The sequence below is a fragment of the Barbus barbus genome (assembly GCF_936440315.1).
Source record: "Barbus barbus genome assembly, chromosome: 35".
Classification (NCBI taxonomy): Eukaryota; Metazoa; Chordata; class Actinopteri; order Cypriniformes; family Cyprinidae; genus Barbus; species Barbus barbus.
The window spans coordinates 6,367,191-6,386,054 of record NC_136763.1 but is presented as its reverse complement, the minus strand read 5'-3'; the positions used below and the strand labels follow the sequence as shown (position 1 = coordinate 6,386,054).

The window sequence follows — 18,864 nt, the reverse complement described above, 5'->3', positions numbered from 1 at the left end:
AAGTATAATACTTAATACAAAGTAAGCATACTTATCTACAACAAAATGTGTTTGCATGTGTCTATAGTAAATGATAGGTAACAAAATGCTTACTGCAAGTCTTCTCTTTATAATGCAATTTTCAGGTCTCACTGTAATCATAATGTGTCAATTGCAAAATGTGATTCGTCAATTTAAATGAAGTGGTAAACTTTGACAAAATATGATTTAATTGTTATCATAGTGACTTTATATTTTATATACATGAAAACTTGGCTAAGCTGTAACAAGAGCTATATCAGTGAGAAGAATGAGCCAATTATTGGTCTTCTACTCCTGTCATCTAGTGGTTTAAAGGCAATTGCAGATACTTTGTCATTTAAAATGTACTGTTTTACTCCTCCTTAACTGTTTTAGAGGCAACTATGTCTGTGTCCTAACATTTTTGCATTTTGCATGCTTGTCTACAATCATATGACACATGTGCTCACCTTTCATGAAGTTTGGAGCATTGATTTAGGGTTAATAGGATTTGGGATGCACTATACGCGAATGTCCTCATAGAAACTCATGCCCCTTTGGACCAAGATGCTGCATACCAATTTTCAAGTTGATCGGACCAACAGTTATAGCCTAGTTATAGGCGTTTTTATGTTTTTTCAGTCTTATCGCCACCAAGTGGCAGAGCTGCGCAATTTTTTTATTTGACCAAAGATTGAGCTCGTACACGTGTACCGAGTTTGATGAAGATATCTCATTCCGTTCAAGAGTTATACTCCAATTAACATTTGGCTAACGTTAGCATAGACGCTAATTGGCACAATGTTTTAAGCGAAAATCTAAATTTCTTTAAAAAAAAAAAAAATTTTTTTTTTAGAATTATTGATATTCAGTGTCCACAGAATATTTCTGCAGTGGTTTGGTTCCGATTAGGTGAAAAACCTAGGACTAATTCGCAAAAGTAAGTTTTTGAGTCTTTGACAAACGGTTTACGAGCTATGGCCAAAAATGTCTGAAAATTTAGTTTTTTGTGCTGTATAATAATAATAATAATAATAATAATAAAAAATCCTAACAAATACAATAGGGTTTCAGCACTACGTACTTGAACCCCTGATAAATAAATCTAGCCATGTATCTACACACGTGGTCAGAATTGTTGGTACTCTTAGTAAATATGACAAAAGGCAGCTGTGGAAATAAATCTGCATTGTTAATCCTTTTGATCTATTATTTTAAACATTTCACAAAAATCTAACCTTTCATTGGAGAATAAGAATTTAAAATGGGGGGAAATATCATTATGAAATAAATGTAATACACATTGGACACTAGGGGTGTGCGATACTGGTTAAAAATAATATCTCGATATTATCTGCGATTTTATTGATAACGATAATTAGACGATATTTTGCTGAGTGTATTATTGTGCTGATATCTTAAACTGACTCCGAAAGTTTTTGATATTCTTCATATTCTGTGTGGTGATCAGTTCACACTGATAGAAATTTATCTTTTTCAGTCAGTTTAAATGACTGAAAAAGTTGGGCGTTTTTACCTTTATAAGGCCATTTTTTCTTAAAGTGTGCATTCTCTTTTGAGTTAGATTCTTACATTTAATCAGTGAATTAGAATAATAAGACATTTGGGCTGTTACCAAGCAAATCAAATCATTAGCAACAAAATTCATCTTTGCAATGCAGAGGAAAGAGAAGCTGCATCTGAAGTGGCACTTAGATGCATTTAAACACTGTTTAATGCAGGACATAATGCATTTAACCTGCAGTTTCAAATGCATAAGTAATGTTTTGATATATTAAACAAAATGTTATTAATTGATATTTGGAATTATTTAAATTATAAAAAGATACTTAAAATGTGAAATTAAAACCGCCAGTAGGTGGCAGCAAGTCACTGTTAATAAGTGAGTCATTGCGATTGAACTGAATCATTTAAACGATTAATTCATTCAGGAATGAAATGCCGTCCCATTGCTCAGAGACGCAAAACAGCGTTGTGGCTGTGTTTGGAATCATTTTTGTTGGCGAAATAGTGCAAAAACAGGCAATATGTTGTCTAAAACGTAAGTCTCTTAATTCTTGTTTATTGAACTGATGCAAAAAAATCAATATCACATTTGTAATCGTGGTACTTTTTGGACAAAAAAACGGCACTCTTCATGTGAAATTAACTACATGAAGTGTTAGGCTATAAATATATACAATTTATGCCCGCATGTCTTGAATTTGTCATCATTCTAAATGTATTTTAATAGACTGAATCATGCAGTGAAAGAACGCACTCTAAATGTGCACACGCACTAATCTAGCCTTCACGTAATGTATGCATGCACTCTTTAGGTGCGTTTTGAATAGTTTGTCAAATCGCACATCAAAAAATTGTTAAATTGTTAAAACAAAAATTCCGATATCATCACAGACAATATATATCGCACACCCCTATTCGGTACCCTTTTTTTCAATACTTACTTTTGAAACCTATAAGAGTTTTCTCCTATAACGCCTGATGAGGTTAGAGAACACCTGACAAGAGATCAGAGACCATTCCTTCATCCAGAATCACTCCAGATCCCCAACTCCATGACGCTGCTTCTCCTCTTCAGGTTCAGCCCACTCATTTTCTACAGGGTTCAGGTCAGAGGAGTGGAATGGCCATAGCAGAAGCTTGGTTTTGTGCTCAGTGACCCATTTTTGTGTTGTTTTTAAGATTAGTTTTTGGATTATTGTCCGGTTGGAAGATCCAAACATGGCCCATTATAAGATTCCTAACAGAGTCAGTCACTTTTTGATTTGTCGTCTGTTGGTATTTGATAGAATCAGTGATGCCATGTGTCTAAACAAGATGTCCAGGACCTCCAGCAGAAATATAGGCCCACAACATTACAAATACAGCAGTATATTTCATTGTACACATGGGGTACTTTTTATCCCTGTGTTCACCAAACACATCTTGAGTGTTTGCTGCTTCAAAGCTACATTTTTAGTTACATCTGACCATAAGCCAGTTCCATTTGAAGTCATGTCTGACAGCTGAATATGCTGAAGACTGTTTTTTGGTGAAAGCATTGTCTTTTCTTGATTATTTTTCTTGAAGCCCTCCCAAACAACATGTGGTGAGGTAGGTGCTCTTATGATCATTTTCTAAAAGGTTTTCTGTCCCCGAAACTCAACCTTATTCTGCAATTCTCCAGCTGTGATCCTTGAAGAGTCTTTGACCACTCAGACTCTCCTTCTCACCGTGCATTAGGACGATATAGACACGTCCTCTTCCAGGCAGATTCATAACATTTTCTATTGATCGAAAATTCTTAATTATTGCCCTGATGGTGGAAATGGGGATTTTCACTCTTTTCTTAAAGCCAGTTTCTAATTTGTGAAGCTAAATTATCTTTTGCTGGACATCAAAAATATATTCTTAGTTTTTTTTTCCTCATTGTGACGGGTGATTAATTTGGAATTTGGTCTTTGTTTTCCCTCCTATTTATATTATATTATATTGAAGCCATGGCTGGATAATGTAATGTTCATAATCGTGCTGGTGTGCTCAAAATTGTGAATATGAATGGGAATATATTTCAGATATATTTTACTCATAAGAATTTCTAGGGGTACCAGTAATTGTGTCCATGTATTTGAGGAAAAAAAAAACATTTATTTCATAATGATATTCCCCCCCCCCCCCCCCCCCCATTTTAAAAATCTTATTCTCCAATGAAAGCTAAGATTTTTTAGATTTTTTTTAAATAAAAGATCAAAAGAATTAACAATTCTCTGATCATATTTACCAAGGGTACCAACAATTCTGACCACGTGTGTATCCATCTATGTGGGAGGCAGATGGAGTGATTCGTGTTGGTTCTTACTATGAGGGGTTCTCGGTTGATGTCGTGGAGGTCCAGGGACAGTATGTAGTCTTTGCTGCCCACATACATACGGTCATGATCCTCATCCATGCGCAAGATGCGATAGTCTGATGTGTTCAACAGGAAAGAGAAGTGATGGGCTGTACCTGTAGACCTCAGATCTGCAGAATGAGAGAGAATATTCAGTTCAATCAGCGAAAATAGACAAGCCATTTATTGCTAAGACATTGTTTGTTTTAGAAAGATTTACACCGAGAGAGAGAGAGCTCCACTCCCAGTTTCATTCCATTTCCATAATTGCTTAAACACATATCATAAAAACATGGCAACATGACAGCAACAAGAGTTTTGACCACAGTTCACAACAATGAAAACTCAATCTATTTCACATTATGAAGTAATAGACAGTTTGTTATTGCAGGGACAAAACATGGCAACCGAATCTGTAATTATGTCTTCAGATTTTTTCAATCTTATCTTAGAGACACACAAACATAGTGAAGTCTGAGGAAAAAAAAAAACCCTTTCACCTCATTTCCAAAGAAAAAGGAGGTTATCAATAAATTAAACAAAATATATATACTCTGGGATTTCCACTATAGCAGCCCAGCCTCTTTCTTTCTTTTTGCATGTAAGAAATTATAAAAAAAAGTACTATAATAACATTTTTGTGTAAATATAATTAAATGTAGGATATGAAAATTTATAGGAGGGCATAAAACAGTTAACAGACAGCAGTTAACCTGGTGTTGCACACAGGTCACAGAGGACAAAGAACACACACACACACACACACACACACACATCTCTTCAGTGTGTCTGTCAATCAACAAGTCAGGAATCACCCAATAGAGATAATGACTAAAAAATAAATTATAATCCTAGTAATTTATCAAAGCAAATCCAATGAAGAATTACTGGTTTATCTGCCTGACACAGGCCCTGAATTCACAAGCACAATACACTGATTAATTACATTACCATTGCTCTGTTTGCATAGTTTGATTTAATATATCTACGAGCAAGGGTTGTGTTTTGAGGTCAGGGCTTTGATTGACAGCTGTCACAACTATGTGTGTGTGTGTGTATGTGTGAGCCTCTGTCTGTGAGATTATTTGTGTTTCAGCTCAAGGCGGAACAATGAATCCATCATGTAAGCTACGTGTGGATAGACATGAACAGAAAGAAAGAAAGAAAGAAAGAAAGAAAGAAAGAAAGAAAGAAAGAAAGAAAGAAAGAAAGAAAGAGTCTGAGCTAAAAATCAAGCAAAATAGAATTAAAAGGAAGAATGAAGAACAAAGTAATCAAGAGCAACAGAGCAAAATAAATTACAAAAAAAAACAAGAGAAAGAGTGAAAAAGTAAAAGAAAAGTAGATTCCACATAGTAGTTCCAGCTCCTTTCAGCACGTCTGTCAGCATCTCCTAAACATCTGTTTGTTTTAGCTGACCATCTGCTGGCTCAGACCTCACTCACACCAGTGTGTGTTTCCACTTAAGACACAGGTGAAGCTTCACTCAATCTCACGCTACATCACCATGATGCTGGGATGGGAGTGGCGGCTTAGCACACACTCCTCCTCAAAAATCCACACAGTTTGAGTTTTGTCACACAAATGGAGCGACATTAAATGTTAATACCAATGGAAGGTTAGGGGTCTGTTCTAATCTTTGCCCAAACAAGCAGCTTTAATAAATCAGAAGCAAGACAGCACAGCCATTCTGTCCACCACATAACCTAAAAATATAACACTTCGACAGGATATTCACCACATGTATTCAATGATTTTTGCCTAGCCATGCAGCAAATCCAGTTCCTGAAGCCCTCAAAGAAAACACTAGTGTTTAAAGTCTGGAATGCTCTACTGGGAGGGGAAATGTGAGTTTACTATTGTAGGAATTCAAGTATGCACTGTCTCTAAATGCACAAAGCTTGGCATATGGTCGGACCTGACAAAACCAGAGTAAATACGGAGCGGAGACTGTGTATGCCAAAAAATAATTGTTACCCTTATCTCGCTCTTCTCACGTTCTCTCCCTTGACTTTCAACCCCCAAACTTTCTCATTCCATCCCTTTCTCTCTCGCAAGACAGAGGGCCACCTGTGGAAACAAGACCAACTGTCTAAAGATCCCTGTACTCCAATACCAACAGCTCCACGTCTATCTTGGATCCATCCGGACACATGAGTCAACAGCTTCCTTTAGACAATATCAGACTAGAGTCTACCTAGAAGCAATAAAAGACAGAGCCAAGATGCAATGCTAAAAATATGATACTCTGACAAGTGGAACATTTACGTAGTCCACACAAATACAGTGTTGAAAAAAAGGTGCATCTGTAATGAGATTAATTTTTGTATTAATAGTTTTTCAGATCTAAATGAGATCTATTTCTATTCAATAATTCCCTCAACTTTAACGACCAGCATACCAGGAAAGGCCCTATTTCATTTTTTCCCAAAATCGTTTTTTTTTTTTATCTGGATTGCTTTTTAATCTGGATTGTGTTTTAATATTTCTAGTCTTTTAATAGTTCAATTTAAAAATATGAATAAAAAAGCTAATTAATTTAAATCATGAAACTTAGACAATTGAATAGAAATATATATAAAAAATTATAATAAAAAAAATAAAATTAAGGCCCTATGAAATAATCAAATTTAGTTTTATTTTTATGGTTTCATTAAAATGTTATAATAATCAAAAACATCTCTAATTATTTGATTTTATAAAACATTTATTTCTAAATGTTTATTTTATTTCTTTTTTTTCTCAGAAATACTTTGTTGAGTATTTACATTTTCCTGGTAAATATTCTTTAAAAATAATGTTTAATTAATAATTGTATTATTTGTAGTAGTACTATCATTATATTAAGTAATAGGCTATATTTCTGTCATAGTTTCTTCAAGTTAAACTGAATTTTTAATTTGACAATATCACACGAAGAGTGCCGTTTTTTCTTTAAAAATCTGATTACAAATGTGATATTGCTTAATACAACAGTTCAATAAACAAGTTAATATCAAGAGACTTACGTTTTAGACACCATATTGGCTGTTTTTGCTCTATTTCGCCAATAAAAAAAACATTCCAAACACAGCCACAGCGCTGTTTTCAAGTGGTTGGATCCACATCTACATAATAAATGTACATTCCATGCTATACAGTAAATTCCATTCTTATGACTGGATTTCATGATTCAGTCTATGTTTTCCACAATGCAGAAATCATAGGGTCCTAATACTAGGGCTGCATCCAAAAATCGCATACTTCCCTAACATACAGTAGGCAAATCAACAGTATGTGAAAAGAGTGGTACTGCATGTCTGATTTCACAGGATTCATAAAACAGCACCCGAATTACCTACTACTTCTGTCAAGATTCTGAAGTGTGCATCCAATGGACACTTTACTATCCCATGAGGCCCCAATTCACAATTTGTGAATGATAGTGAAGCAATGCAACTAACTCTTGAAGATCACATGACAATGAAAACAAGGTGAACGCAGTATGTCCAGATTACATTCATGCACATTCATATTGTATTCAAAAGAATTACCTCCCCCGAGAGTATGCGATTTTGGACACAGCCTACAGTAGGTTTTGGAACTGAGCTACTACTCTGGTGTCTGATTTGGATTAAGCTGAAGACAGGTCAGACAAGCTAACAAAACAGTAGAGGTGCTGAAATATTGCAAAAATAACCACAAAACTAGTCTTAATTAGATCTACAAGGCCAACGTCTACCAAAACCACAGCATTCTTTGATAGATCGACTTTCAACCTTTAGGAGAAAGAGCTGTGAAAATCCAGTCAAGTGGATCCAGATACCCTTGAGGAACAGCATTACCTTGCATAGTCTTAGTTGGTGACTACTGGGGGGTCTATTTTACACACACACTGGATACTTTGTCTTGAGAATGGTCCCTCTCTGCTTCGCCTCTGTAGCATGAAATGGCTTGTTGGACGAAAACTAGAACTTGGTGTTGCTAACGAGCAAGTAACCTGACCCGTACTTGCACTTTTTAGCCGTTTTTTACAATCCCCACTCTCACGGATACATGCCCACTCTGTTTCTTTGCATGAGCAGTGTAGCAGGAAGAGACAGAGGGATATCCGTTCCCAAATACTGCTGCTATGTTCTGCTCCTTCTCTTCTTCTACCTTCTCACAAGCTCTGAGTTTCTCCAATCAACTGAAAACCTTCTTGCTTCCTTCACGCCATATGCTCTGGTAAACCCTTAGGTAGGTAATGCAACCTGGTGGGAGATTTGGTGTGGGTATGTGAGATCAGTTCTAATCCATGCTTGTTATACATGATGGTACCAAGATTTCCAGCACTGACCTCTTTCTTCCTGAATGGCTTTTCCAGTTGTTGACCAAAAACAATTGCAGAGCATGCATGCTGGCTCAACTCGGCTCCAAAACCCACAAAGGTACATGTTCCCATAGCATTACAATCATAAGCGGCTGGATAAAGTCACGTCCCATAGCGTTAGCTGCATTTAATACGATTCAGTCAGTGGCCCCTACGTCGTGGTCACTGAATTGAATACAGGGCTGTCCTATACTGTCCGACTACAGTACATCTGGATTAGTTGCTTTCAGAAAGTGCGCTTGATATTAAAAAGTGAAAAACTACTTACAATATTGTTGTAATAATGGATAAACTTCATTCTCCATCAAGAAAACTGTTTTTCCAACACACTTTCCACAGCTGAGAGACATCCAAAGTTCACATATTCAAAGATAAAACCCTCTTTTTTTTTGTATAAGACAGACAAAACAGCTGGTGAATAACATTAGCATGTAAGGGACTCATTTCTTTATCTGTTGGTCAGCTGTTCACTTTGTGCCGCCAAGTATGCTTGATTTTGGCTGCAAGAGCAGATATTACAAAAGGTCTCATCGTTTTTGTTGACACCACCATAAGACACTTATCTCAGAATACAAACTTTACACAAAATGTCTTCATGCATTATTTGTAACACTTTTTCCATAGCAGTATTTGTGAATTCTTTTGTCCTACATAAACCAACATTGCGCAGTTTAAATGTTTTAATATACGTCTATTTACACATTCACAACATCATTAACTTCAGAATATTATCTGTATTTGGAGGCACAGATGGCAAAAGTAAATTTAAAACTTTTATTATTATTATTGATTACTGCTACAACAACAACTACTACTACTACGAATAATATGATTTAATACACTGCAATAAGGTTAGAAAAACAAATTGTGGCAATGAAAAAAGATGATGATTAAGCACGTTATTATTATTAATACTACTACTACTACTACTACTAATAATAATAAAACTGCAAAAATGTTAGAAAAAAGTTATAAATTATGACCATCTAGAAAAGACAGACAGACAGACAGAATAAAAATAAATGAATAAATAAATATCAAGTAAAACAAGAAAAACAAACATGTAGAGACGTCAATCAATGTGTCTCAGGTTTCAAGTAAACAGGATGAATTTCGATTTCATTTAATAACAATCATTCAACATCACTGTTTGGGAGTCCAGATTGCTAGCACTGCTATTGTCTTTATACAGCAAGAACTGACAATCCATCCTGTGCCAGATTTCTCCAGTTTCAAATTTGGTTAAATGAAAGAGCTGCTGCCAAGCGCAAGTTCCTGTACGAAATTCAGTCTGGCCCTGAGGAAAGGAGGAAGAGGGAGATGAGTGGTTTGGGATTAGCGTGACACCATGTATGCAGGCGGTCCGCGGACAAAGCCAGAACACACATCATTGCTCTTCACAGCGTATGCTGTATAACTGTGTACTGCTCACTCGCTTACACGCACAAGCAGAAGTTACATACTCTAGACTCATGAAGTGATAATTACAGTTTAAGAGGTGCAGGTGACACACAGAAAGCACTCCCATATAAATAACAGTTTTCACCTATACACATCTTCCAGGACATGATATACACTAAACTGAACTATAACCAACCTTAAAGTCTGTATAAAAATAATTGAAGTGGTATTTGGGTGAGCTTGTCCTTTGCAAGTGTAAAAAATACCAGAAAGGTAGCCAAGACTAACAGCTACATTAGCAAAAGATGAATCAAGAAGTCTGGCAATAATGTCACTGTTTTTTTATGAGACTGGCTCATACATTGAGTAGACCGCTGTGTTTAAGAGTCTTGCTTAGCAGCCATTAAAATTCACAAGTTTTAACACATTCATTTTGCTTTGCCCAAAATGTCACTTTGCTCTGAAATTTATGGTGTGAACTTGTGCTTTCTTTGCTAAAGCTTGACAACCACCAAACACCTACTATTTATACTGTACGTCTACTTAAATTGTGTAACATGCCTTGTGTCTGCGTGTGGCAAAATGGGCAGAGCAGCACACACACTCACTCACACACACACACAGATGGCAGCAGTCCAACCCAGTGCATGCCGCAGTGCACTTGTGTTATTGTTCTGACAACTCACACATGCTGATTTCCTGTAAGACTCAGATAAGAGCTCACAGAGAGCAGAGAGACAGAAAGCTGCATTTATCCCTAATATGTTCCAGCCGGATGTTGCACCTGATTCATATCTAAAGTTCTGGAAGCCTGGCTGTATATGAGGTAAGTGGCGTCTTTATCAGCTCACAGTACAGTTTCATTAATCCTGACGCTATGACTCATGCCGTTAAAAGGCAACATATATTTGTGTCAAGTAATACACACTTGTTTCTCAGCCTCTCTCTCTCACACACATACACAGACAGAGTTTTTCTTGGCATCCAGGATCAAAAGATGATACAACGGTGAAGGAATGCTTCTAAAACTACTGGAAAGCAGGTCTAGCATAGTCTTGCTGTTTAGTTTGGACCTGTTTTAATCACAGCTGAGAGCAACAGAAAGGCCATTATACAACAAGTGTGGAGTGGAATAAAACAGAACTGTTTAAATAAAGAATGTGAGAAAGTTGCTGAAAGTTCTAGTTTAAACACATTTCTCCCTATAGCTAATAAATAATATAATAAAAATAATTTAATAATTAAATAAGTATTAAATATATAAAAAGAAAAGGATAAGACAAGGATAAGTTGCTTGTAAAATGCATTAAAAAATACAGTCTTTTCTAAAAAGCTTTTGAATAAATAAAATAAAATAAATTAAAAATATAAAATTAAATAAATTAAATAAATCTCATTCAGCCACAGTCATAATGGAGGTTATATGGCAGAACAGCCAAGCACCTCAGTTTACATCTGTGTGACCTTAAATCTGCAGCATTTAGGAGGTGTGCAATTCTTTTGTGCTTTAAAATGCACATATGTTTTGAGGTGTTTTCAGGTACACTATTTCTTCGCTGATGATTTCATCTGTAATGAGCACATCTAATAAACTGCATCTGCTAATGTCTTTCGACCCACAGCCGTTGTGTGTCACATCAGTTCTGTTTCAGGATCATTTAAAAATGTTTGCGCCCATCATCATGCATCACCATCCGACCCAAACTCCCATCATGCAGTCTGCATTTTTCTCTTCTCAAAGATATAATTATCACCCTGTGATTGTGGGCATCCATGTGTGTACAAGACTGAGCAACAAACAATAAAAAGACACCCATTTGTCTAACAAAAAAAATACACAGTCATTTAAACAATTTAAAAGATCAGAAATATATTCTTTGCAAATATGCAGATGCGTAAATAAAGTAAATAAATACAAATAAATAAACATTAACAAATAAAATATTTAAAAAATAAAAGGCAACACTTCTAATTGTCATTTAGTTTATTTAAATAAATTTTGTTAATTTAATCTAAAATAACTAAAACTGAACTAAAAAATAGACATGAAAAAAGACAAAAAACAGCTAAATTACTAAAACTTTAAATAAAACATTTAAAACAAAAATTACTTAAAAATATTAATAAACTATAATAGTATCTCAAGTTCACTAAAATAACACTGATAATACCTGTTTAATTCCTTGACCGCTCTTTAACCAACTTTTCAAAATGTTGCAGAGTATTTGACCTGAACGAGAAAACTGACAATCGAAAATAGTTTATGAAGCAGTCTAAAACCTACTATAACACCCCTTGTGGCAACAGCAAGAAAAAAAAACTCATAATACAACACAAAAACACATGAAATTGACCTTGCGTGGCTAGAAGCATTTGTAAACGGGCATATCAAAAACATAAGCATAATAACCCAGATGAACCCAAGATGAAATCAATGACAGGTGAAATCAATGAAAGCGTCACTGGTGTTTAAAACCAAACATCTGATGGAAAATCTATTTGCTACAGGAAGAGCCTGAATGTCAATAAACCACAGATAGTTTCAGTGCACGGTATCTGTTTTGAGCCTGAACTGTGAGGGAGAAAGACAGCTTGCTTTGAATTAGACACATCTGTGAAAACATGGCTCTCTATCACCACAGACATGTTTTATTAACAAGCGTTCTCTCAACAGCGATCAATCTGGTGCGTCTGCCTCTCACACGCGTTGCCCTCATGTGCCCTGACCTCAGGAGGGTGGGCCGGCTCGGCTGTCCAGAGATCAAGTGTATGTTAGAAAGAGACCTTTTTATGATTGACACAATATTGCCCAAAATAGACTGAATGGATCATGGGATATTTGAAATGTTCATGGGATATTTGAAAATCTGAGAAGGGTGAATCAGAAGAAACTGAACAGCTGTTGAACTCTCCTGTCTTTCTCAATCATAGAGAAATACTCATTCCAGCCAATGTAAATCCATCAGGCTCACAGCGCCAGGGCTTAAGTCGTGAGGCGGCAGCAGCAAAGACTGCTTGAGCTCCAGATTAATCCAGGATTAGCCCCCGGGGTCAGAGTCACTGGCCTCGACCTGAGCAGAATCAGGAAGCAGGGATTGCAGAAACAAAGTGGCATTACTGCAAGGTATCCCAATGAGGATTCCAAGTGAAAAATTAAATATAAAAAGGCAAAGTCAGCAAGGGTCAGTCAAATTTTTATCTTTTTAAAGAATACGAGAATTCAGCAAGGTTGCATTAAATTGATCAAAAATGACATTTGCTGTATAATGTTATAAAACATTTCCATTTTAAATAAATGTTGTTCTGCGGAAATTTCTATCAAAGAATCCTGAAAAAATAAGGATATTACAAATATTAAAATATGCAAAAAAACATTATAGGAAATATTTAATCAGTATATTAGAATGATTTCTGAAGGATCATGTGACACTGAAGACTGGAGTAATGATGCTGAAAATTCAGCTTTAATAAATTGCATTTTAAAATATATTTAAACAAAACTGCCAAATAGCAATTATATTTCACTGTATTTTTTGATCAATTAAACACATCCTTGATGAGCATTAAAAAGACTTCTTTCAAAAATATTACACACAAAAAACAAACCTTCAACCCCAAACTGTTTAACAGTAGTGTATATTATATAAGTGTAAAGACATACTCGCATGGTTTTTACAGAATATACATTATTTCAAATTCAGCAGCTGTTTTAAATTGGTCCCTAATAGTTAAGTAAATAATATTCTTAACTGATGACAATTTGAGATTCAGGCAGCAAATGGACTTACTCTGAAACAAATCATGGTGAACGGTAGTTTCATTGCCTTTTTTTGGTCTTCTGAGACTACGGGCCACCCTTATTGTGTTTACACACTGCCAAAACCTATATACGCTTTCATCGTATCAGTAAGAAGATGTTTGACTTGGCCTGGACCAGAAGGAAGTTCAAATTCAGCAAAAATGTTCCACTTCACTGACGCTTGTTATTATTAAAAGAACAGCGTTTTGAAGACGGCGCTGGAAGGGTTGAGTCCCAATAAGCTCTCAAAACAAAAACGTGCGGAAAGGGTTTGATTTGATTTGACGTACTTTTTCCATTCAGGTGTCCAACGTGACATACTAATGTAGTTTTGGATGTGACATGAGAGTCCAGGGAAGTTTTGCTCTTATGAGAAGAACAGATGTCTGCACCATAGTCCTGTACTAAAACGGCCGCCACAGGCAGAATTGCTACATCATCCTTGAAACGAAAACAATGCCCTCCTTAAATAAACACAAGCCCTAAAAATGACCTGGGGAAATGGGAACGGAGGAGAAGTGCTTCGTCAGTGACACAGAAGGATTTTCAAAGTGCTGAACGTCTGAGACTAGCAGGTTTTCCCCAAAAGTTCCTGTCTGTATCCTGTGACATGTCGACGGCTAATTTACAGTCACGGACATCCAGGAAGGTGATCTCTGGTGGCCCTGGAGGTGATGGGATATGGCTTACGTACACCCTGGTGAGAGCGTCAGAAAGCTGGGCTATCACGGCAGAGGTGAAGGGGTCGTGGTTTGGCAGAGGTGGCTGTGGAATTATTCCTCCGTTTCCTCTGAGTCAGACGGAAAGGAATGCCAAAAGTGACAGAAGCCATTGTGAATGATCTCTATCCTTCGGTTTACCGCCCGCTGTGGAGTCTCTATAGTGCTGCCTCATTGCTTGTCACTCCAACCTATGGGATCTGAAGAGTCTGTATGACTGTCACTTTTGTAAATGGAAAAGATCATATATAGAAGTGAGACTTTTCACAACATGCATCCTATAAGACCTATAAGAGCCAATGCATGAGAGAAAGCCAGCATTGGTGTTAAATTTGGCAGACGCTTTGGATGCGATCTGGGCTGCATATGTTCCGTTTCCCAGGCCGGACAGGAAGGAAGCGGGATTAGGATCGAGTCAACACGTTCATCTATTTGCCCAGTCGCTCTTCCTCTCCGTTTACGCAAGCGCTCATCTGAGAGGGAGGCGATTAGCTGCAGACAAACAGCATCGAGGTTTGGTGCACCACACGTTCACCCGGCACCCCACACGCACTCTCCCGTGGGAATAAAATGGCAGATGGTTAACACTTTCAGGACCGGTTCTGTCACCACGGGAGGGACCTTATTCTGAGGGAGAGTGGGATGCACAGGTGTCACAGAGGGGTCCCTGCTGATGAGCCTAGTAAAATGACCAACTCAAATAATCTAAGAATTGCCTGTGTTAACTTGTTTCAAGAAAGGCCAAGACTGATGCAAGACCTGTCCAACAAGGGTGGGAAAAATTATATCAACGTATGCTATAAGTCTCTTTTATAGTCATACTTTTATAAAAAGACAATTGTGTCATTTTATTCACCCTAATGTCCTCAATGTTTATTTTTCACAACATAAAAATAACATACGTTTCTTTCCATGCAATAAAAATTTTATAGATGTTGGCCATCTAAGAAAAGCTAGAATTCTCTACATTCAATCATTTCTATGAAATAAAAATAAAATGTCTTAACATATAAAAGTATTAATAGAACAATTTAAAAACACCATAAAGCCAAAAAAGGCTTTTGAGAAAAAAAAAGTTAATTAAAATAAAAAAAAAGAAATGCATAAAAATGAATGAATTAATGAATAAATCAGATTTAAATAAAACAAATGAATACAAAAATGAATTCAAATAATTCAAAATTAATTAAAACAAAATATTAACAAATGAATGAATGCAAACAAGACAATGCTTCATTTATCTATTTGGGAAATATAGTGATGTTGCATTTCACCAAGTAACACACATGAACAGAGTTCGAGCTGCCTGGGAAAGATCTGTTATCCTGAATGCACTGCATTTGCATATTGTCAAACACATTCCATATTAATAACTTAGTTCCTTCAGTTTCATGTCTTTAACAGTCACTCTAATTACTAAATGCGATGCACTTATGGCTAATTTACTTATACATTATCAAACGTTAATAGATTCTGATGCATGCCAGGATTCTGTCCAGTTTGAAAAAATAACTGGACTGGAGAAACTGAAAGGAAGGAAGTAGGGCAAGATAAAGCAGACAGTAAGTAAAGGAGACTGAGATCTGGGGTTAAAGGGTTTCACTGAGCTGATTTAGTGACTCCTTGGTTGCTGGTAATCGGCCGAGAGAGAGATTACCAACAACATGACCATGACATTGGCAAAAAATAAAAATTCCAAGATCCATCCTAGAACAGAGTGCAAACAGAAAAGTGCATGAATATTGAACATAAAACATATTTCCACACAGAAAGTGGTTCAAGTGGTTGTCACTAACTCAGAAGAAGACGGCTGAACCCCGTCCAACTCCAAAAGCCAATTATAATCAGCAAGCCTGAATTAAACACTCTTTTTTGAGGGAGAGCAGAGCAGAGCCTGAAAAGAGAACCATTTAAATTACAGGTATGGAAAAATTCAGCCCTATGAATAGTTTACAGTATTGCAGGCGAATGAGGTAACCATGCAATCAGACCTGACTTGGAAGGTAACGGTCAGATGATTTACAACCCAAACCTTGCCAACTTCAAGACACAATGTTGAACAAATACTTCTTCGCATAAGAAATGATGTTGCTCTAGGGTCCACCCTTAGGAAGAGAGCTTGCTGGCTCATCTAGAGTTTGAAGATTAGTAGGAAAGAGAGTGCATGACATCTTGAAACATTCTTCTGGTTACCATCATTTCATAATGTACACTATGTAGGGTGGAATGAGTAATGAGCAATTTAACGTTTATAAACTTAAATAAAACAATATTTGAAACTCATAAAAAGTCGTTGAGTGAACGTAATGTCAGTTAGCAGCTGCTCGTCGTATCGATCCAGGTGATTCATTCACAAGAACATGAACACTCATTTGTCTTTGTTTAAATAACAGCCAAACTGCATTTGCAGAAAGTCATTACGGAGAGCTACAATTCACTTTCCTGTTGTTTTAAATCCAGCTGGGTGGCTGAAGAGTCATTCCAGGCTTTTAAAAGCTGGTTTGATCAATGATGTGTAAGGAACAAGTCCATGACATTTTTTTTGATTTATCGATACAATTCCCCAGAGCTTAAACTGGACTTGTTGAACTCGTTTTAAGTTCTCGCACAGAAACTCTGAATTGATATTGATTTACCATGTTTACCATGGTGCTACACTATCAGTTAAGGGACCTATGTTTTCTTTGTTGCATAATGATCAATATAAGACCTTTAGCTTGCTTATAAGTCAGCTAGGTAAGTATATTAGCATACCACAACCAGCTATGGTGGAAGTTAGGAAACGTTTCACAACGCAACATACTTTTTCAGCTAAAAAATACCCACATGAATTTCCATGCTGGTTTATGCTGGTCCAGCAGGCAGGCTATTGCCAAAAATGTTAGTTAACCACCACAGTCTTTCTGGTTAATCTGGTTAACCAAGGTTAATGCCGTGGGAACAAAGGTTTGTCCTAATAGAGAGTCTTCGGATAAATAAATGCAACGACACACTCCATGCGAGTCTCTCGTTGTGCTTTAGATACACAAAGCATCCCGATTAGCTTCCAGCAGGAGGGAGGTCATAGGGTTATCATAGCAATGCATTCATACATCCAGTAGAAAGGGAGGGTCACAGACTGTCCAACCTTGTCCAGTGATAGCACACCCACACTTAAACCTCATCATCATGCACCGCTGTCTGCTGCAGATAAACAGGCTCCATCTTTAACTGTCTTTAACCATCTTTAAGCTCTAGATAACACTGCATCAGCCACAATGCACTGTGCCGCTATCAATGCAAGTGCCAAACAAAGCCAGAGAAAAATGAGGACTACAATGAGACCATGATGATAAAATTGTATTATGATGCCCTTTGGCAGTTGCTATTGATTTTCTAAAGAGAAATGCAATGCAAAAAGCAATACTTTTGATTTCCACAGGCCAGTAAACATGAGTGGATTGCTGTTGTTTGCTGAGGATTGTATTTTGACAGCAACACAAACATATCTACTTTCAGTATATTCATATTTCAAAATATGAGCTTAGAATCAGAAATATTGAAGCTGAAATGCATAAAAAAAAGCATAAACCACACACACACAATGAAATGCATAAAACATACATGCTCTTATTTGTGAGGTATTTCTGTAATCATATGAGAGCAATATTATCCATTTTATCCGTAAACTAAAACCCAAAGATATGTTGCTTGGACTTAAAATCATTCCAGAATAAAACCTGATCTCTGCATGAACACCGCTCACATTTATTTTATTTTTTTTACATCTTGTGGTTTTTCAGGAAAGTTTGGATAGGTACAGTATATGCTCCAAATACACAAAAAATCAGAGGCCCACACTATAGCATATGATTTTTTTTAAAATGAGGATTTCAGGCCTTCTCATGAAGTTTAACCACAATTGCAGCAGCTCATTGGATGAACCTCACAAAACATGTCCAGGTCATTTAACCATAAAATCTAAACAACAAAAGAGGCCTATTTTGGCCTAAAGAAAATCCCTTGAAAATAATGTCACAATGGAAAAGTTTTGCAAAAAATATAAAAGTATAAAACACTAAGCACATGAATTTACACACAGGACATTTTTATGAAAAATACTACGATTATTTTTGTTTATTTATTTATTTATTTATGCACTCATGGTAATGAGAATTAATTAAAATTTTAAAAGAGAAGAAATGCAGTGAAAATGTGGAGAAAAAATGAAGCAAAATATAATTTCTTATGTCTGGAGAATGAAATTTGACCTAGAAATGTTCACATGCACATCCCATACAAGAAAAAAAAAAAACTTTATTCTACACTAGATTTCTGTGTCTTACATGATAGTCTTTTTTACGCTCCAGTGAGATTTGGATACCTAACAAGCCCCATTCCTCCCACAGAATTGCGCTTACAGGTCTGTTCTCAGGAGAGGGAAGCTGAGAAGAGAGAGCTCCCATCCATCATCAGAGGTTTGCCCGGATTAACCAGGCCTCATAACTTCCCAGTGCCGAACAGTGGTGTAAACCTTCCCTCCCTGCCTTTTATCATCCGAATCCCAACCATCCATTCTCCATATCAGTCATTAGGAGTAGCCTTGGGTTGACCTCACACTTCCAATTAATAACAAAAGAATAAGTCAGCACCACCTTCTTAAAGTGCATACACAGACAAGCGGTTTCATGCAGAACTAATCTATTACCCAAGGTGCAAAGGG

General features: G+C 36.5%; 1 protein-coding gene across 2 annotated transcripts in view; it reads right to left on the bottom strand.

The window, feature by feature from the left end:
- LOC306855236 (semaphorin-3F-like) overlaps positions 1–18,864 on the bottom strand; it is a 71,394-nt gene that overhangs the window by 30,515 nt on the left and 22,015 nt on the right. For both annotated transcript variants that reach the window (XM_079393771.1, XM_079393772.1), the window contains exon 3: positions 3,863–4,023. In XM_079393771.1, coding sequence (XP_079249897.1) covers positions 3,863–4,023 — 161 coding nt within the window. The remainder of the gene's footprint in view (positions 1–3,862; positions 4,024–18,864) is intronic.